We start from the raw sequence: 22240 nt of genomic DNA on the forward strand, positions 1-22240 counted from the left end.
AATGAGTAACCTCAAGACTTCCCTGGTGGTCCAGTGGTTAAGACTTCACCTTCCAATGCAAGGGGTACAGGTCTGATCCCGGGTCAGGAAGTTATGATCCCACATGCCTCACAGCCAAAAAAAAACCAGAACATAAAACAGAAGCAATATCTTAACAAATTCAATAAAGACTTTAAAAATGGGCATCAAAAAATCTTCAAAGAATATGAATAATCTCTTTTGTACTTTATTCTGAAAGTACAGAAAGGACACAGAAAGTCCTCTTAGGACACAGATACGCTGAACGTATTTACCCTTCCAATGGCATCCAAAGACCCTCCCTTTTCAGACACAGTCCCTGCCTGCTATGGGAAAGTCCACTTGAGAGGATTCAGTAGGAAGTTAATAAGAAATCATTTTCGAAGAAAAAAACAATGACAAGGCCGAACTGGCTACTGATAGTTCATCTTTGCATCTACAGATCTATACCTAATCATCTAGGCTTCTCTCTGTATAAGTGGAAACAAGGCCAAAGATGACCAGTGGCATTTAACAGCCCTGCAGAGGAAGATAGGGAAAAACAAGAAACTAAGGGAGGCTCCCTTTAATACGCGCTTACTGCCCATCCAAACGACTGAGCGACTTCACTTTCACTTTTCACTTCCACGCATTGGAGAAGGAGACGGCAACCCACTCCAGTGTTCTTGCCTGGAGAATCCCAGGGACGGGGGAGCCTGGTGAGCTGCCATCTATGGGGTCACACAGAGTGGACACGACTGAAGTGACTTAGCAGCAGCAGCAGCAGCCCATCCAAACACTGACAGCTACTTCTTCCAGGCAGCGTTTACCACAGAGGCAGTTACAATTTGAAACACTGGTAGGACATTCTTCCAGTTCTGTTTAATACCCACCCACTAGTAACTTCAGTAACAGACACCAGAGGAAGGGATTCATTCCTCCACCCTGACAAGAAAGAGAGTTTCTGAGTGTCTCTGGCCCTCTGTGATGACTAATGACTGTAATGACTAATTTTACTTCCTTCAAAGGCTCAGTGGCAAAATTCAACCCAATGGATCCTCCTCCTTCTCTTCCATGATCTTGCAGAAGCTCCTTGTCCTTTCTACTTTTTACCTCCTTAATAGTCACCAAATGTCTCTTTTTCTTTTACATTATTAATGTAAAACATGTACCTTAAACCGAATGTCAAAGAAGCTATATGAAGTTAATACATCACTTAGCCACAACTCCAAATAATATAGTTTTGAATTCCACATATAGTTCATCTTATTTAAATGTCCTTCTCACAGACTACTTCTATAAACTGCCCTTCTCATATAAAATGATAACTACACCTAAAAACTCTAGCAACCAAAGCTCTCCCTACACTGATTTGTAGACAATAAAAGTGCTAGGTGGTACCCCTCCAAAAAGGAAAAAAACCCATCATTAAATGGAATGTGGTTAAGAAATCACTGTTTTATTTAACAGCTATTCATTTTTATTGAATAAACATTTTCTAGTATGCATTCTGTTAATTGACCTGACAGCATATGCTGTATATGGAGAAACTTCTAAACATTATGCTCTATGTAATATGCTTATCTGAAAAAGCTCTCATTTGCAGCAATATGGAAATAAAATTCTGCTTTCTAAAATTCAAGACTTTTAAAATGCATTAATCCACACAGTTTGTGAAATTGCTCTGGACATTTTAAAATCGTTCCTTTAAGGGGGGAAGAAAAAAACAAAAAAACTTTAGTAACTGGTAATAGTATTTGTTGCTGAGTTTCATAATGGAGTAGTCAGTATCCAGTAGAGAACTTTTACAGACCTGGAAATGGGGCAGGCATAATAGGAAATAAAAAGCAGTGATGGAATTGGGTAAAGAATTATTCAAGAGCTAAAAGAAAATGTTCAGAAACTCTATCAAATTATATTATTAGAAAACTATTGTTATAATAGTTTCATGGTCCAGATATAAGTAGAGTTGAAGCATTACAGAATAATACATTTAGTTTTAAGGAAGGGAGCCAGTTTGTGAGTGTGTGGGTGGCCTTCTCCAGCTAATGGTAGCCCCTCTCCTTGGCTGATGGCTTCTGAGTGATGATGGCAATGTCCAGACCAGAATCACCAACTCCATTGCCTAGAGGGCACAAGTCAGCCAAGGTACTGGGTGGGGACTCAGGCCGACTGCAGGGCTACGGGCTCCTTGACTTAGTAACAATTCATCTCCCAACAACGGTTACCCTTGTAGGAATACTGCCCATGGTTACCAGATCGGATTTTTCAAGAGAAAATGGAAAAGCCAGATTTCTCCCATTTCTCTAGGCTGTCAACAACATAATTAAAAAACAGCAACAGCAATTCTGTCTGGACCCAATTTAGCCAATCTACAGACCAAACCCAGAACAGAAGCCACTCACTCCACAGTGAATCTTCGTGAAAGCTCTCCATTCTGAAAGGGCACTTGTTCTCATTCGTAATTATCTTTGGTAACATGGATCAAAGGTGGAAAGGCTTGCATTTGTTTATTTTAAATCTTGGCAGTAGGTAAAAATTCTCCCTATACTGTCAATGATTGCACTGGAGCAACTGGAAAATCCTAGAACATTCAGTTTCATACACAGCATAATTAACTCATTTTTATACCAAGCCTTTTAAGCCAGATCTTTTTGTTCCATGGACTTCTAACATATTTTACAGTTCTAATTCTCTTCCAGTGTCCTACATTAATCAAAGCTGTAACCCCTGTTGTCTTTGTACTACAGAATCAGAATGTGCCCCTGGCGAGGAATGGGGGAAAAGTCAACAGGAATTAAATTTCAGTGCAACTGTTTACTCAACTGTGGCCTGCAGTTATTGAAATTTTATCCGTGGTTTTGTGTGACTACCGCAGTAATGAATTCAGCATGGCTGTGATTTTCTCACTGCTGGTATTCTCACTTCAAGTAAAAACCTGTAGAATAAGAATGACGAAAACAACCCATGTCCATCACGTTGACGTTCAGATAACTACAAACTGTTTAACTGTTGCAGTTTCAGTCTGGAAGACAACTGATAAAACGACTCCCATAAAACTTTCTGAATGCTATCTTTTTTTCTTATTTCATCTACAGATTTTCTTTCCCCCTAACAACCTGTTAAGCGCCTCATCGTACACTTAAGGAAGTCACACAGCTGTCAGTTGTTTTATTTTAAAAGACTCAAAAGGCCTGCCAACCACAATATATGGAGTTTCAGGCACAATGATAGACCCAACTGCTTTCTTCCTTCCCAAAATATATCAGAGGCAATTAGAAATAAAATTGTTATAAAAATATTAAAAGCACTTTGAAGTACAATCAAAAGGTATTGACCTGTATATCAATTACCCAAACAACATATTCTCTAAAAAGTGGTCAGAACCAAGATAAAAGAGGAGGGACATGAATAACTAATTTTGCAGCTGATGGTTTTCAAGGAAGATGCTGTTAAAATGTACATATACATGAGCAAAATAATTCAGAAAAACAAATATTGTATATTAATGTATATATATGGTATCTAGAAAAATGGTACTGATGAACCTGTTTGCAGGGCAAACAGATGCAGATGTAAAGAATGGACTCGTGGAGACAGCAGGAGAGAGACATGGTGGGATGAACTGAGAAAGTAGAATTGACCTATATGCACTATCATGTGTAAAACAGAAGTGAGTGGGAAGCTGCTGTGAACACAGAAGCCCAGCCTGGTGCTCTGCGACGACCCAGAGGGGTGGGATGGGGTGAGGGCGGGAGCGAGAGACTCAAGAGGAAGGGGTGTGCTTAGAGTTATGACTGCATCACGCTGTGGTACAGCAGAAACCAATACACTGTTGTAAAGCAATTAATTATCTTCCAATTAAAAAATAAACTAATTTTTTTTAAAAAATGAATGTATATTACCTTCTTCTGTGAGGTCAACTTGTAAAAAAATGAATGTATATTACCTTCTTCTGTGAGGTCAACTTGTAAAAAAATGAATGTATATTACCTTCTTCTGTGAGGTCAACTTGTGGTTGCTGTTATGTGTCTGTGTGTGTCTGTGTGTGTGTGTGGCATAAAAGTAAAGTTTTCGGCTGGCTTATGACTTTGAGATAGTGGATGATTTTCAGCTCTTTAAATAAAAATCAGAAGACATTAATTTCCCATTTATCCAACTGACATGCTCTAAATACTAATTACTCTGTGTTCATACCACATCAGGCCATGGGGTCACAAAGAGTCGGACACAACTGAAGTGACTCAGCATGCACTTGCGTATACCACATCAGTCAATAGCCCCACTTCAGCTGCTCCATAAAGGAACAGTTGATCTTGGCCTCTGTTTGGTACGGGCACAGAAATGGCAAACCAAATTACCAACTTATTTCCAATATAACCACAAATATCTGAGAATATCACACGAACAAATACACACACAAATACATGGATCCCTTTCTACCACTGATAGGTCTTGTCACCAATGTCACTGGTTAGCATTTGGCCATTTGCTACTGCAAATACCCCAAGTTTACACACAGTCTACATCACCAATCCCAGCTGATGTGATGCCCAGGAAGCAGGCACTATCGAGTGTGAGCTGCCACTAAAAGAGAGATCAAATCCCTTCAAGGCTCTTTCTCTCTTTTCTATTTTTCCCCACAGATTCCACCGTCTCAAGCTGGTACCAACAGTTTCTGACAGGCTAACAAGCTAATGATTCCTTATTGGTAAAAATTCTTAGAAAGGAGAAAATAATACATGTTTTAGAGACCGCTAAATGCTATATCCCCAAAACAGGAAGGGACTGCCTTAGTTCCTCTGCTATAGATTCCAAGAAAATGGTTTGAGAAAAGGTTTGCATTTTTCCTTCCTTCCCCCAACCCCCAACAATATGTTTCATTCAGAAAGGGCCAAAGATTTACCATTCTTTTTTCACCTTTTTTTTCCAAATTACTTTGTATTTAATAAATGAATCAAACACTAAAATCCAACAAAAATCATTCATGATCATTAACAAAAATGCACACTATTTCCTAATTCCAAGAGAGGCTGTGAAAACAATGCTTCTTTTCAAGCAAATGCTATTTACTTACTTGAATTTGCATCAACACTTTGGTCAACCAGCAACATTCACCTTGTCACACCCTTTGCCATTTGTAAATAGTTTACCAGTCAATCACAGTTACCCATATAAATGCCTACAACGGATATAACAAGAATGAGTATATCCCAACTTGTGATCATTTGGGGTAGCCACCAAAAAGGGATACTTTAAAACAGTAGTAAGATTTAGTCACATACCAACTGCTATATGGATATAAGAAGCATTTCTAAGTGGCCTATCTCCCTAAACTGTGAGTAACAGCAAGCAATTTCTTACACCAATGCCTGCATTAGTGATGTCTTGTTATCTAACCAATTTTGCTTGGGTATTTCTCCTTATTCCTACTCTCCTTGCTTACAGCCCTTGTTTCTCCTGTATCCTTGACCCCGTATTTGTTTCCTTCTTCCTAAGGCTTAATAAATCTATTTATCGTTTTTTTTCTTAAACTCAAGCATTAGGAACCATTCCTCCAAAGATTTGTTTTATTCCAAGTAGTTAAAATTTAGGCTGGGCTATTAGGGGCTCCAAGGAAGTGGCCAGAGGTCCACCTGATCTCACTTTCAACAACCATTCCCCAAGACAGAGGGGCCTCCCAAGCCTGAAATGACAAAAGCTTGAGAATTTGTTTCGTAAAGCCAATGGCTGGGGCCCCGGCGCACCAGTGGCTTAAAAGATGCTGCGTACAGTCAGACAGCCGGCTGAGTATCAGACGGTCAAGTGTGTGGTGAAACAGTAGCATCTGCACCCACCTCCCTCCACAGCCCGACTCCAGCGCACGGTACCTGCTGCTGCTGCTGCACGTGGGCCAGATCGGCCGTCCCCACGTCCACGGCCGGCGTCTCCCCGTTGGACCGCCCTTCCCGAAGACTGCCGCACTCTAATAAGTGGTTGCCGCCGCTAGACCCATTCTGGATGGCTGAACCGTTACTTTTTGTCTCAGTCCCAGATTCTTGCATCATGACTCAAAAACCTGATTTGCAGGAGGGAGCCAGGGAGAAAGAAAAAAGCAGCTGTTAGCACAGTTGTTGTACATAAGGAGAAGGGCCCTGCCTTCCATGTTGCCAAAATCTGTAAACAGTTGTCATTTTCTTTCACTCAACTTATCCCTTATTAGTGGTCCAACAGTCTAGTTTCTGAAGATGGAACTGTTGGTCCAAATTCAAGTTTTAAAGGATCCACTGTATAGCACAGGGAACTCTACCGATATTCTCTAATAGCTTCTATGGGAAAACAATCTGAAAAAGGACAGATATATGTACATGTACAAGTGAATCACTTTGCTGTACACCTGAACTAACACAACACTGCAAAACAACTATACTCTAATATAAAATAGAAATTAAAACCTTTAAAAGAAAAGCAAATTCAACTTTTAGTAGTATTATTCTATGTATGCTATCTTTTTCCTCAGAAAAAAATAACATTGTCAAATGAACTTAGAATTTATGGTTAAATTCCTGTGATTATATCTGGATGTTTTGCTCAAAAACCAGTAAGTCATTTCATTCAGTGTATTAGGTGTAACATTTAATTTTAGTATGTATAGGCTCTGTATGATGTATTACACTCTTAAAGAAGTATTTTCCAAATGTAGTCTATCAGCAGATAACGCACCTTAGCAAGAGGCCTCCTGAGGTATTAATTCATGCTAAAACCCCTTACAGTCAAAACCCCAAAAGCGCTCTAAAGATTTGCACTCCCTGGCATCATTCAAGTATTGGAACTTTTCAAAACTGGCCATTCCAATAAGACAGGCAACTTTGAGAGAGGGAGTGGGGAGTCACAACTTTTCAGAGGCTAAATAAATGGACTCCTGTCTTTGTCTTATGGTTAAAATTGTCCTGAGAAGTCCCATTCAGAGTTACGTGTTTCTCATACTGAATGCCTAACGTCTGGTCTGGTTTCAAGTGTGAAAGGTCTAGGCCCTCTTATGCTTATTTTGGAGAATATGTTGCCTAGGCAGATTAAAAAAAAAAATTCTGAATTTGAAAGTGTAAAGTGCAAGTTGCTCAGTCGTTTCCGACTCTTTGCGACCCATGGACTATACACGTCCAGGGAATTCTCCAGGCCAGAATACTGGAGTGGGTAGCCTTTTCCTTCTCCAGGGGATCTTCCCAACCCAGGGATCAAACCTAGGTCTCTCACAGTGCAGGCAGATTCTTTACCAGATGAGCCATAAGGGAAACCCGAATTGGAAAGTACTAAACATAAAAAAATCTTTAAAATATATATATATACAGGACTGCATAGAGGATTATTATAGTAATCCCCTCTTTATCCACAGGGGATACATTCCAAGATCCCGAGTGGATGACTACTGGACCCTATATACACTGCGTTTTCTCCTATACATACATACCTAAGGTAAAGTTTAATTTCTAAATAAGATATTAATGGTGATAACTAAAGAAAAGAACAATTATAACAATATACTAGCGTGAAAGTTATGTGAGGAGGTCTCTCCCAAAATATCTTGCTGGACATAGTTAATGCCTTTTCCAGCTTAAATAAGCACTTTTCAGACACTATGATCACAACTTCTGCTGTTCAAAGTACAAGAGCAAAACCAGTACGCCCTTCTTTTTTCTTCATCACAGATTCATGGATAGAAGACTGGCTCTTCACCGCATGATTTTTTTCCTTCCTTACTGAGAACTTTCCCTTTTCCCTTAAAGGAAGCACTTTATGGCCCCTCTTTGGCACATCCGAAGTACCAGCATCACTAGTCTTGATGCTTGAACACTAGCACTTGAACATGAGCCCTGTGATACCTGGACACAACTGAGATGGCTACTGAACGAAAAATGGGTGGGAAACGCTAGGCAAAGGGATGATTCCAGTCCTGGGGAACTCGGAGCAGGATGGTGAGATTTCATCTCGCTGAGAATGGCGTGGAATCTAAACCTTAAGAATTGCTTATTTCTGGAATTGTCCATTCAATATTGTCAGACTGAGGAAAACAAACCTCAGAGAGTGAAGCTGTGGATTTGGGGGGCAGGGGGACTACTTAAGACAAAATTCAGTCTGACGTCAGTTCTTCGCTATGTGTTTTTTAAAGCTGAGGTAAAGAAAGGGCCAAACAATGAACATTTTAGGGTCACACTCCAGGCTGAGAGGCCAGACACAAACAATTATCACTAAAGGGAGATGATAATTCAAACATCCAAGCTAAGGAATGCCCAAATAATTAAGACTACTGGGAAATACCAATCTTAGATAAAAGGGCAGAAAACTTTTACACAAATTGATTCAAATCATGGATGACACATATACACAAAGTGTTATAGATTTCTGCCCCGTAGATGAAATACGTGACAACACGCAAATTTAAACACTCTAGGCATCTTTATAGGAGGGTGTCTTCCTGTAAGACATTGCTTTAAGTCTGTTCTATACTCATACAAAAACAACTGGGAAAATTAAGAACAGAAGAATCTGTATCTTTTTTCCTTTCCATGCACAGTATAATCCAATGTAATGACAAATTTCATAAACCCAGAAGACATATATACACACACACATTAAAGTTAATCCAATTCTGAACTGGATTAAGAATGGCATTTTTTGTGAACAGGTGGAAAACAAACTCAGACACAACAGCTGATTCACTCTTGTCTCTTTAGATCAGATATTTCAGTGATTATAGTCCTTTGAAAATTGCATTCATATCTCAGTGTCTGCAGAGTGAAGAATCTACCAAAAAAGAACTAAAACTTTAAGATGCAAGAACCAGGCAAAGCAAGTATCTAGTTCATCACCAAAAAAAAAAAACAACAACAGATTTCTGAAACGTAGGTAATTTTTTGTCCCCCAGCATTTTAGTTTCTCTGTCATAAACTTTCCCATGTGTACAGAATCGAAGAAAAAAAAAAGTGTTTAAGGAAATAGTCGTTTTAGTACTAAGCAAGGAAACCCATTTAGGTTTTAGGGTATGTCACAAGCATATCTAAACAAAAAAGGAAAAAAAAATGTTTTTAACCTTCCAGAAAGCCTGTCCATATCAGGGGTTTCCCACTCCACAAAGACAATGCTTTTGTCTATACCTAAACTCTATACCTGCCCTCAGAATGGGACGTATTTAGCCAAATAGCCCGTCCTCAGGAAGCAGTGCTACAGGTAAAATACGGCTTTCAAGTCACGTTGACCACTGGGCTCCCAGATCTGAAGACAAGTGTCAAAGAGACTGACCCAGCTCCCTTTTCCTGGGTTTGACAACACTGTGGTGGGTGGATTCAGAATAATATCCAACGCACAATCTGATGAGAAGGTTTGCTCCATGCAGTTCCACAGAAGACTGCCAAGTCCTCCAGCACAAGTTTCACAGGCATCAAGCCAAGCAGCTTGGCTTGGGGACTAGGTTTGTGAGAGTGCAGGCTTTGGGATCGAAATTGCATAAAGGATTATTTTGGTCCGAGGATGTCCTTAATTAGTCAAGTGCTAACAGTAGTATGTTGGTTGGAAGATTTAAATTTTGCTATAATCTCCCACACCAATCAGGAGAAAACAGGTTTTTTGAAAAGCACATGTGAAAAAATGAGGAGTGTCGATGTCTAAGAATGTTTCTAACAATATCTGGGCTGGCAGTTTTTTCTTTCTATGGAACGTTTCAAGCTATTTAATAAGGCTTTTCTAGTTGTATCATATGCACAAACTACAAAGCCCTCTGATGTACTTTTCAAACACAGAAGTATTCTATGAGGGAGAAAAGGCTATTCCCATTTTATAGATAACAAAACTAAACCTCAGCAAGTTAGGCAGACATGAACTTGTCCATTCCATAAAGGATGAGCAAATTTCCAATTTGCAAAGTCCTGCACTAGGTAGTGAATTAGGACATCTACACAAAGAAAATGGAGTCAAAACCCAAAAAGGCAACGACAAAGGTGGCAGATAGACAAGGAAAAAACATCTGAAGTACAAAGCTAAAGGTGTCAGCATGCTAGCCAACCACTGTACTTGAGGTTTTTCTACTGAGTTTGACAATTTTAGACTCATCTAAAGCAAGTCACAGGAGAGGGATCTCTGTTCTCTGGCTTAGTGAGCTCTCTTCTTGGGTGCTTGTCACAAGCACCTAGTGTGGGGGACCTCCGCCTCCTCTGGGACATCCTAGACAATGACCTGCTTTGCTCCATGACAAACTGAAAACAAGAAAGGACACACAGTCATCCAAAGAGCCTAAACAGGAATGGCATGGCTCCTGCAGGGCATGGCCGTGCCAGGTCCCCTAACAAGTGCTTTCTCAAAAAACAAAAGCCAAACCTTCCTCCAGCCTTCTCTAGGACTTCTCTGAAGGAGCTGGGCGTGTTTAAATCACATATGATCCATTCAACATAACCGCACAAAAGCTGATGCTACAATCGCACAGATGTCGGAAAGCCTACGAAAGCCAAAATGGCCTGCTTCGCATCTCACTTGGAAACATTACAGCGCTACTGATTTCAAAAGATCGATTTTTGTGCTGGAGGGACTTGTAGGAGGGATAAGAACTGAGTTTAGTGTGCTTATTTATTGTCGTTGCCAATAGAGCTGCTCTCTGGAAGTATTCTGGAAAATTCATAATGTCCAGGCCAATGTATTTATAGTAAATGAAGGCAATGCTTTCTTATTATGATTATTTCCTTGGTTACAGTGTTGATGCTGAAAATTTAAGGAAAATAAAACCCTTGTTATCATGCTTGTGAAAGATTTTAAGCTAACAAAAAGTTCAGTCTTGATTCCAGGGCAGTTAATTAAGGTTGACCAAGTCAGGCAGAAGTAAATTAACTTGGCTGATCAATTATTTATATGAAGCAGAATAAATGCCCTTAAAGAACTTGGTCGGTTCATGAAAGGATGTGTAAATTAAACTAAACATAGTTTTGTAAAATATATTTATATGTCTATGGGGAGAGGAGAAGAAAAGTTAACTGCAAGATCACTTTTTAGGAAAATGATTAAGAGTGATTACACGGTCCTTCTCCCACTCCATCCCCTCCTTTTTCCGCCTCCCTCCCCCCCCAATATACCCTCTTTCTCATTGTTCATCCAAGTGTGAGGAAGGAAGGAAAATGGTATGCACTTTGAAGAGACAAGAGAGGCTTTGGAAAAAAAGGAAGGATGGAAAGGTGAAATGAAGAAAGTGACGGAGGGAAGGAGGGCTAGGAGAACTCTACAAATGCACAAATGGAGAGATTATGTGAGTGGCTACACAAGCAGACCTCAGAGACACTGCAGGTTTGGTTCCAGACTATGGCAGGAAAACGAATATCTTAATAAAGCAAATATCACAATAAAGTGAGTCATGCACATTTTTTGGTTTCCCAGTGCATAGAAAAGGTATGTTTCTACTCTGTTGTAGTGTATTAAGTGTACAATAGCATTGTGTCTGAAAAAAAAGTATTCTGTTAATAAAAATACTTTAATTAAAAACCTTTATTGCCGAAAAATGCTAACCACCATCTGAACCTTCAAGAAGTTGTAATCTTTATTGCAATAGTCATATAAAAAACCACTGATTATAGAGCACTCTAATAAGTATGGTAATAATTTTTAAAATTTGAAATACAGTAAGAATGACAAATTTGTGATACCAAGACACAAAGTGAGTAAAATCTACTGGAAAAAAATGGGGCTGAAAGACTTGTTGGATACAGGGTTGCCAAAAGCCTCCAATTTATAAACAGGAAAATGCAGTGTCTGTGAAGCACAGTAAGGTGAAGTGCAATAAAAGGAGGGTATGTCTGTATGTTCAAAATCTCGATCCTGTGGCTCTGACCCAATTATCAGTTAGACTCCGCACAGGGTTTGTAGGTGAGTTAAAAAAGAGTGAGAGTCAGCCTAGTTCTTCTTCAAAAGAAGTACTCTTTAAAATCCTCACGTTGCAGCATGAAGATTCAAAATCCTTAACAATCATCTCCACATGGTTCAGGAAAGAAGAAATCATACCTGTTTGTATTAAGAAATAAAACCAACACACACTTTCAGGTCTCATTAGATAAATGAACTATTCCCTTTAAGTGTGTGAAGGATTTACTTCGCCACACTATACACACCAAGGAGTTCTAAGGTATGGAGAAGGAAATGGCAACCCACTCCAGTATTCTTGCCTAGAGAATCCCATGGACGCAGGAGCTTGGTGGGCTACAGTCCACGGGTCGCAAAGAGTTGGACACGACTGAGCGACTTCAAATTTCAAAAAAGGGGAACTTATTCCCCATCGTAGTTCAGTGGAGTGACGTGGGAAACTAACCCACCTGGTACTCTCACTTCCTCTCATTCAAGTCAGGGAATCAAATATCAAAAGCATCTAGATCTAGATGGAAGTCAGGGCCTCCATGTAGAAGAGGGGTCTACACTTCCCAGAGAGAGAGACACAAGCTTCCCAATCTTTCACCCTTTACCTGGGAAGATGCTACTGGGGCAGGTGGCAGTGAGGAGACACAGGGCCGGTGGAGTGGATTACAGGGAGCAAGTGAAGCAAGGGCATGATGGAAGGGCCACAGCTGGCTCCAAGACACGTACTGGATGACTGTCTACAACTGGCGATCTCACAGCATACTCTCAAGGACAAAAGCAGGGGAGGAGGAGGAACTGGAGAACCAGATTGACCACAGCTGATTATTTTCTCATCTGACAGTACTTCCACAAACTGTCTTTGAACTCTTTAGACACACTTCTGTCCGTCCACTGACCCCACTAGCAGCAGTCCCATTTCATGGAACAACCATCCTAGAGCCAAGTTAAGGTAGAGAAGTCAGAGTGCTAACTATGCTGTGAAGGCACCATCTCCCAAAGCCAAATTTTCATAATTATAACAGAAAGGCGTAAATTTTCTAATGCATGGCAGTTCAAAAAGTAATCAAGGGAATGAGCCGGAGGGCTATTTTAATGTATGCAAAGCTAGTGACCCACAGTAAATGGGAAGTAAGCCACAATGAATACAAAGTAATGCATACAGACTGAAGTCCTGGTCTGATGAGGGACGGCTAAAATTAACACCCAATTAATTTCCGAATTGACAAACAAATGAAACCCATAAATCTACTTTCTCATTAATTTTCTCGTGGTATAATTTAAAGCAGTAATATGAGGGCAAAAATTGAGCATTATCCATCATAAATATCAAAAAGATAGCACTGTAACACCATAAATTATGCATATTACCTGTTGTTAAAAATGATTTATGTATTATCAACTTTATCATGCACTGTATGCGTCTACATCTACCTTTAAAAATCTGGAATTTCGTGTAGTACTTAACGAAGAAAAAGTTAAGGAGCAATGAAGTGGTCAAAAGCATCTTTAAAAAAAAAACCAAGTGGCAACTTAGTCATATGGGAGCATCTAGGGTAAAACTGGAATATTCGTCGGTTCCAGGTTAGTATGGAGAGGGAATATTATGCAGGTGATGGGCTGGGCCGCTCTGGGAGGAGAGATCAAGAAGCTCCAGGAACATCCCTCCTAGGAAGCACTGGCATTTGGGGACTAAAGGAGTTACTCCTCTCTCTGGCCTTCAAGAATGCAGGAGACACAGGGTTTGGTGTGAGAAGGAATGAGTACAGGCAACAATACGGTGGATGCATCTCAAGAGCCAGAATCCCTAACAGCAGGGATTTGGTGAAACCAGGAATTCAGGTCAGCTGGTGAGAAACTTGAGATGAAAATTCTGTTCATTGTTAACAGGAAATAATTAATAACAATAATACTGCAAATTTATAATAACAGTAATAATATAGCTCTCTTAACCTTTATAGTGCAAAGGAGGGGGAGAAAAGAAATAGGAACTAGTTTTTACCTATCAAACTAGAAGCACTTTTATTTATCAATTAAATGGAAGAAAAAGCATTCCGATTAAAATGATTTCCTTCTGCACCTCTCCATCTCCATTTGTTTAATAAGAATTAAAAAGCACAAAATTCCTTTATCTCCAACTTGACTTTCAGACACGCCTTGAACATAATAGGAATCCAATATATAACTGCTGAATTTTTAACTAAACGATTACACAACAGAAAAATTCAAATCCAACCTCTCAATCAAATGAGATCAAGGGCCTGTAGTCACCACCTTTTATGTTGCTTCTTTTAAAATATTCTGCTTCCTGTACTCGGGAATGACTGTTTCGGAGTTCTAAAACTCAGAAAAGAACTTCAGCCATTAAACCATTTTAAGTCTTCACCGAAGTAAGACTGTCCCAGTTTGCTGAAAATGTAAAGATAATCAACCAATAAAAATCTCTACCAAAATGCATGGTGAACATGTAATACACATGAGGATAATTCAGAGGCCTGGAGATGGTAAATAACGGGATGCTTAATTTTCCCTGTAACTCATGACTGTGGAAGAGAGTTAGTGGAATAAGGTTGAAATAAAGAGGAGAGTGAAAAAGTTGGCTTAAAGCTCAACATTCAGAAAACAAAGATCATGGCATCTGGTCCCATCACTTCATGGGAAATAGATGGGGAAACAGTGGAAACAGTGTCAGACTTTATTTTGGGGGCTCCAAAATCACTGCAGATGGTGATTGCAGCCATGAAATTTAAAAGACACTTACTCCTTGGAAGGAAAGTTATGACCAACCTAGATAGCATATTAAAAAGCAGAGACATTACTTTGTCAACTAAGGTCGGTCTCGTCAAGGCTATGGTTTTTCCAGTAGTCATGTATGGATGTGAGAGTTGGACTGTGAAGAAGGCTGAGCGTTGAAAAATTGATGCTTTTGAACTGTGGTGTTGGAGAAGACTCTTGAGAGTCCCTTGGACTGCAAGGAGATCCAACCAGTCCATCCTAAAGGAGATCAGTCCTGGGTATTCATTGGAAGTACTGATGCTAAAGCTGAAACTCCAGTACTTTGGCCACCTCATGCGAAGAGTTGACTCATTGGAGAAGACTCTGATGCTGGGAGGGGTTGGAGGCAGGAGGAGAAGGGGACGACAGAGGATGACATGGCTGGATGGCATCACCGACTCGATGGACATGAGTTTGAGTGAACTCTGGGAGTTGGTGATGGACATGGAGGCCTGGTGTGCTGCAATTCATGGGGTCGCTAAGAGTCGGACATGACTGACCGACTAAACTGAACTGAAAATGATGGTCTTAACAACAACAAATGATTTCCCTTTTCTACCAGGCTTTCCGTGTGAAGACAGGGGACTTCAACCTTTCAAGGAAAAAGCATTTTTGAATTTCAATTCCAGGGTAGTAAAACTTTTCAGGGAAACTATAGATGCCTCAGTCTTGTGACTTGCCACAACTAAACCTTCCGGAACACTGTACTCTTTATATTAAGAAGACATCAAGAAGGGCAGATAACAACATGCCAACCTCTTAAAAGTTACAGATCTCTAATTTATATTTTTAGAGGTTCAGTGACCACTGGTCTTTTTTTCTGCTCTCTCCCAGTAGATGAGACTTTAGGTGTTGTAATCATAGCAACTGTGAGCAAAGTATAGAAGTGAGAAGCCGCTCCAGGAGACAGAAGTACAAAGGAGAATCCATACCCACTCCCTGGCATATTAATCCAGACAAGCTCAAATAATTAAACAGAGCAAAAAGGAGCCTTGCCAGTTCAGGACTAGGTTGTTTGCTTTGCCACAAGGAAGCCTCTGAAGCTTAAGGTATGATGCCGCCAGGTGTTCTGGGGAGCTTAATTAAAATGCATTTTCATAGAACAAAACAGATTTTAAGTTTAAGAACTAACAAAGCCTACCAACTTTAATCATTCGAACATTCAAACTGCTGCATTCTCAGAGTCTAATGGAATAAAGTGACCGACAACCAGGTCAGACTATATATTTTTTTCATTTCCATATTTTATACAGTGGAATCTACACAGAGTTGGATACCTTACAGCAATTAAAGACCAGTGTGTTCGATGACACACTTCACGTATCCCCCATTTCGCCTGCAGCACCTAACCGCTCTGGTGGCCACAGTGGACAATAAGCTCACAGCAATCATGGCAGCTTTGTGAGTGCCGACCGTCAGAACTCTGTTGCTTGCATTTCTCTGTTGTGTGAAATGGACAATTATTTAATTTTATCCTTCAAAAACTCCACCTATGCATGTATATCCTTCTCCCACCAAAGCTACTCTCACAGAGAGATTAGGAGGCTTTTGCTGACATAAAAGACCACCATTTCTTGAAGGTCATGACCCCCTCAGCCTCCACCCTCAACCCAGAGTGTGGCATATCCTTGTAATTTACAGCAAACGCTAACAGGCCCTGCCCAGTGTTGAAACAGAGGCAAAGTCAGAAACAGCAACAAACAGTAATTTAAAAAACAAAAACAAAGATGACGTGAGCTGAGTTTTTCTATTGTTTGCAAAATAGGACAAAGGACAGGCTTCTGTTGTGGTTGCCAGTGTCCTAGAGTCACACACACACACACACACACACTCTCACACACACACACACACACTCTCACACACACTCACACACACACACCACAGACACCTCAAGCTGAACAGAGATACAAGGTCTGCTTTACTTAACAAGAAATGATACAAGCATAAATGCATTTTAAAGTGAGGCAGGTAAGTGTAACAGAGAACCACAATACTAGCTTTTAAAAATATTATCACTGATACTAACTGCATGCTGTCCTCTCAGTATGGCTTTATAGTACAGGGAATTATTCAGAACATAGTAAACTAAAAGCTGGTCTTCTTCTTTCCAACTTGTAGTATAGGCATCACAGAGGATCCATATGGAGCCCACAGGGCAACACACAACACATAAAAATACAAAGCTCAAGGACTGTGCCTTTCAAAGGCGACTGCCTTGTTCATAGCACTAGACTTCTTCTCCTAGACCTTCTAAGTCCTTGTTTGTTCCACAAAGAGTTCTCTAGTCATCTGATGTTCTATTACTGAGCTAGTGGCCTTTCAGGAGAGCTCTCTCCCTTCTGAAAAAAGCAAACAACTGCATAGGTATCATTACACTAAGGAAATCTCTTCGAAAAACCAAACAACTCGCTAATCTCTCCAGCCCCTTCATCCAAGCAAAAGATAAGAAAAGCAAACCTAAGTCTGTTTCAACCACATTCCAGGGACAAGTTCCCCTTTTCTTTCTTTATCAAAATTCTAGCAGGTAAGTTTTTTTTTTTTTTTTTAATGTGTGTGTGTTTTTAAAAACAGACCTTGCAGGATAAACTGCTGCTCACACCCGCAAACAAAGCAATATTTGTTTAATAACGATTGCTACCATGGGTACAGTAAACAAGGGGCCCAGCATTTGTGTTTATGAACAAACACATCATCTTACAAGAGTAATTTAACATTAACCAGGTGGAATAATCAACAGATTTCATAGGTGACACCAGGGGCAGGGCTAATGTAAACAGAGCTGGGGAGGAGAGAGGGGCCACTCTCTGGGAATCAAGGTCGAGGTAAATGCATTACAGAGTAAACAGCTGCAAAGAAGGCAAGATAAACAAACAGTCATTCTTCTGACATTTAGAGAGGCAGAAAGGTTGTATGTTACATAGATCAGCTGCTGACCACCATGAAATCAAACCAGTTGGAGACCAGGCCTGCTTGTTTGCACAATGCCATGTTTGCTTATAAACAACAATTTGCAGTTACCAACCTCGCATTACTCATCATCATCTAACCCAGAGTGAATCAAGTGAAATCTGGTTAACTCTTTACTGGTGACATTATTTAGCAATCCGAAAAAAAAAAAAAAAAAGCCTGACCCCCTTTAAGAAAAACAGGCTTCCCCGCTTCCCTGCCCCAAATGAAAAACAAAACAAACAAAAAAAGAGTTCAGTCAATGCCCTTTTATTTCCTCGCTTGTAGATAAAAATAAAATATCTACATGGTTTAAACTACTATAGGTTGGATATGGTAAAAGCTTTAAAAGACTGCGATGTTTTCATGCTTGAGTAACCATGCATTCACTTCCTGGGCTCATCTTTTATCAATGAAATATATGAGTCAAACACCGACCTGGATCAGGAATGTTTTACCTAGAAGGAAAACCCTGATGTTACTTTCTCCTCAAGTTTCTTGATCCAAGATATCCTTAAGCACACTGGATCCACAAATAGATCTGTAGCATTCTTAACCACCCAGCAAAAATCAAACTTCTGCCCCTTAAAAGACATTGGTTAATGTTACATAGAAGTATGCAAGAGTTCACCTTGCCAGCATATCAAAGAAACCCTAAATCCTGGAAGCCAAGAGTGAATAAGCTTAATCTGTCCACTAACAAAGCATCGCAAAGAAATGTTTTATGTTCAGAAATCTGTTTCATGTGTACTAATATGTTAAACAGCATGCTGTATATCAAAAGAAAGTTATCGCGTTGCATCGGAGATGCTATATTTAAGTAAACAATTTGCAATTATAACATGAATTTGGGAATCTATTTTACAGATACTTTAACATTAAACTACTTAATTTTGATACTTATGAATAACATCTCTCCATTACTTAAAAGTTATAAAGCAACGACACACTGAAAGACAGTTTGGTAATTTATCTATATCTTACATGTGAAAAAGAAAGTGAAGTTACTCAGTCATGTACGACTCTTGGTGACCCTATGGACTGTAGCCTACCAGGTTCCTCCTTGCCTGGGATTTTCCAGGCAACAATACTGGAGTGGGTTGCCCCTTCCTTCTCCAGGAGGTCTTCCCGACTCAGGGACTGAACCCTGGTCTCCCGCAATGTAGCCAGACACTTTACCATCTGAGCCACCAGGGAAGTCCATATCTTAAGTACATATCTTACATGTGCAATCAGTTAATGAATTTTAAAAACCTAGCATTATGTCAGTGCAAAGTACAGCAAAACATTGCTGGATATCTAAAGCAGAATTTGAAAATAAGAAAATGAAATTTAAAAAAACGACTAAAGACACACCTCAGAGGATTCTGGCAATTGCACTGATAAAGATTAGATTACTCAAATTTCTACCTCTGTCTGAAAATCTTAACAAAATTGTACAGGTCCTTCCTGGCCACCCCAATTCCACTGTAAACCTCCTAGCCTTCTCCAGCAGCTCTTGTTCCCAGTTGCTACTTCAGTAACCTGTTCTTTGCTCTGTGACGCTAAAGTCACAGAGAAACAGAGGATTTTCTTTCGTGTTTTTGTTTTGCTGTACTGTGGGTTGCTTCCCAAGTCCGTCTCTGCTGACTGTCTGCTATTCCTGAACCAACACAGCCCCTAAGGCCTCAACAGTGTCTGGAGAAGAAATGTCCAAGGAGGGCTCCGTGCCAGCAGAGGAGGGGGTCTCTCAGGCTCATGAACCCGTCACCACCATACGGACACAGGGGAGGGACGCGGAGATGTCTCCTTTGTCTGTCCTAGCAAGCCCTCTGGGGCTTCGGCCGCTCCACTGCCCTAGAGAAGGAAACAGCCTTGCTCAACCCTGATGATGCAAGTCTGGCGGCCGAAACAACTAACAGAGAGACTCTTCCTCAAATGCTTCGGGAACGGAACGTTCTCAAATTCCACGCTCTGTGCATGAGGCCGAGATAACTAGGAGACAGAGATGCCTTATCCCGTGTCCCAGCAAAACTCAGGGGAGAAAAAAATGAAGAAGTAAAAGCATAATATTGTGTTCCTCCATCCCTAGTTCCCACCTTTAATGGAAAAAGTAGATTACTCATTATTCACACTTCTAATTTTGTCCCGGCCTTCTCTTGACCTTCATTTTTATTTCCTATTCCTGAATTTTGGAAGAACTAGACTATTGGTAAAGGATTATAAATAGCGTTTACAATTCTAAATGGTAATCCAGAGAGCTATAACTGTTTCTCTTGGTAAAGGACAACACCAAACACATAACCATCACCCAAATGGAGGGAGACTCCTCTGAATTCCAGGATGATTCTACTGATTTCTTAGCATGGGTAGGACAGATAACATGCATTTTTCTTCCATCCCAACTGTGGTGTTACAGTTATCCTAACATACCTTCAGTCTTACCTGCATGTGTCTATTAGGTTGGTGCAAAGTAACTGCAGCTTTGCTCGGTTGAAATTTGCTACTTGACACTGGAATACATTCTTAAATAAATGTGGTTATACATACTTTTAATGTGTATTTCTCACTTTATGTTTTACGCTAATGACATTACTTGCTGTTCATTTTATATTTATTTTAGATTAGGGAAATAATGTTAGACAAAAAAGCAAATTCAAGTGATTTTCTTACTCGAGTTCAAAATGGGTCATAAAGCAGCAGAGACAACTCGCAACATCAACAACGCATCTGGCTCAGGAACTGCTAACAAACATACAGTGCAGTGGTGGTTCAAGAAGTTCTGCAAAGGAGACGAGAGCCTTAGATGAGGGGCGCGGTGGCTGGCTATAGGAAGCTGACAAGGACCAGTGGAAAGAAATCATCAAAGCTGATCCTCTTACAGCTATACAAGAAGTTGCTGAAAAACTCAGTGTCACCCATTCTACGGTCATTTGGCATTTGAAGCAAATTGGAAAGATGAAAAAGCTCAATAAGTGGGTGCCTCATGAGCTGACTGAAAATCCCCCAAATCGTCATTTTGAAGAGTCATCTTCTCTTATTCTACTCAACAACAGACCATTTCTAAATCAGACTGTGATGGGCAACAAAAGGTGCGTCTTATATGACAACTGGCAATGACCAGCTCAGTGGCTGGACAGAGGAGAAGCGCCGAAGCACTTCCCAAAGCCGAGCTTGCAGCAAACAGAGGTCAGGGACACTGTTCGTTGCCTGCTGTCCGTCTGATCTGCTGTGGCTTTCTGAATCCCAGTGAAACCATCACCTCTGAGAAATCTGCTCAGCAAATCGATGAGACGCACCGAGAACCGTAACGCCTGTAGCCGGCACTGGCCACAGAAAGGACCCAATTCTTCTCCACAACAGCGCCCCATCTCACCAGCTGACTACCACTTTTTCAAGCATCTTGACAACTTTTTTTGCAGGGAAAACACTTCCACAATCAGCAGGAGGAAGAAGATACTCTCCAAGAGTTTGTCGAATCCAAAACCACAGATTTTTCACTACAGGAATAAACAAACTTATTTCTTGTTGGCAAAAATGTCTTTGATTGTAATGGTTCCTATTTTGATTAATAAACAGGTGTTTGAGTCTAGTGATAATGATTTAAAATCCATGGTCCAAAACCATAATTACCTTTGCACTGACAATATTTACTTACTTTGTTCCCCATAGATCCCCAATTGCTTAGTTTCATTTACTAAAAAAATATTAATAAAGTAAAATAAATGAAAGAGGAAAAGACCACGCATTAAGAAGTCTTTCATGCCTTAACTTTCAACTGTTTATTTTTTACTTTTTAAAACGTTTTCTTGAAATACTCTGATTTACAATGATGTGTTAGCTTGATGTGTTAGCTTGTAGTTGATTTATAGTGTTGTGTTAGCCTCAGGTATACAGCAAAGTGATTTAGATATATATTTATATAAACACATTTTTTCTGCTTTTATATTCTCTTTCATTATAGGTTATTACAAGATAGAGTTTCTTGTGCTACACAGTATGCCCTTCTTGGTTATCTATTTTATATATAGCAGTGTGTATATTATAATCCCAAGCTCCTAATCATACAACTTGCTTGATATATTATTTTAAAAACTGAAAATAGTCTTAAGGAAGATATGGGGAGATCCAAGATTGGAAAGGACTGATTTATTCTTTCCACAACTTTTTCTCTGGGACAAAAAAATCTTACAAATCCTGAGATTTTCAGAGTGGTCATGCCATCTGAGTAGTCCCTTGGGCCAGTTTTCAAGCCTCAAGCACTCACTTCTGCATTTCCCTTCATGATTTTTGCAGGCTTTATCTACACCTCCAATGTCATTTAAAAATTTTATTCACTTTTGACAAATATAAATCTATTTCAAAGAAAACTTTATATCATTTGGTCAAATGGAAAAACCACTATGCATTCCTCTGAAGGAGAGAAAGACTTTGTAATATATTAATACAACCCAACCGGTGTTATTAAATTCTAGCTAGATCCTGCTGTCCACAAAGGCTCTGAGTGGGAGCCATGTTCCTCCTTTGTTAAATAATGAGCTTACAATGGAAGGAGAGAGATTAAAGACATACTAGCACCAAATGGAGACTGTCTCCTTGCCTTTATCAGAAGGATTAAAACAGACTGAAAATGCAATGGCTTCAACAGCAAATCACAGTGATGAGAACCGGTGAATGATTTATG

General features: G+C 39.9%; 1 protein-coding gene across 3 annotated transcripts in view; it reads right to left on the reverse strand.

Annotated features, from left to right (window-relative positions):
• The window catches only part of FOXP1 (forkhead box P1), a 620529-nt gene that overhangs the window by 230503 nt on the left and 367786 nt on the right, over positions 1 to 22240 (reverse strand). For all 3 annotated transcript variants that reach the window (XM_052637104.1, XM_052636448.1, XM_052635792.1), the window contains exon 6: positions 5868 to 6055. In XM_052637104.1, coding sequence (XP_052493064.1) covers positions 5868 to 6044 — 177 coding nt within the window. In that variant the 5' untranslated portion in view covers positions 6045 to 6055. The remainder of the gene's footprint in view (positions 1 to 5867; positions 6056 to 22240) is intronic.

Source organism: Budorcas taxicolor, chromosome 1 (genome assembly GCF_023091745.1).
Source record: "Budorcas taxicolor isolate Tak-1 chromosome 1, Takin1.1, whole genome shotgun sequence".
In the NCBI taxonomy this organism is placed as follows: Eukaryota; Metazoa; Chordata; class Mammalia; order Artiodactyla; family Bovidae; genus Budorcas; species Budorcas taxicolor.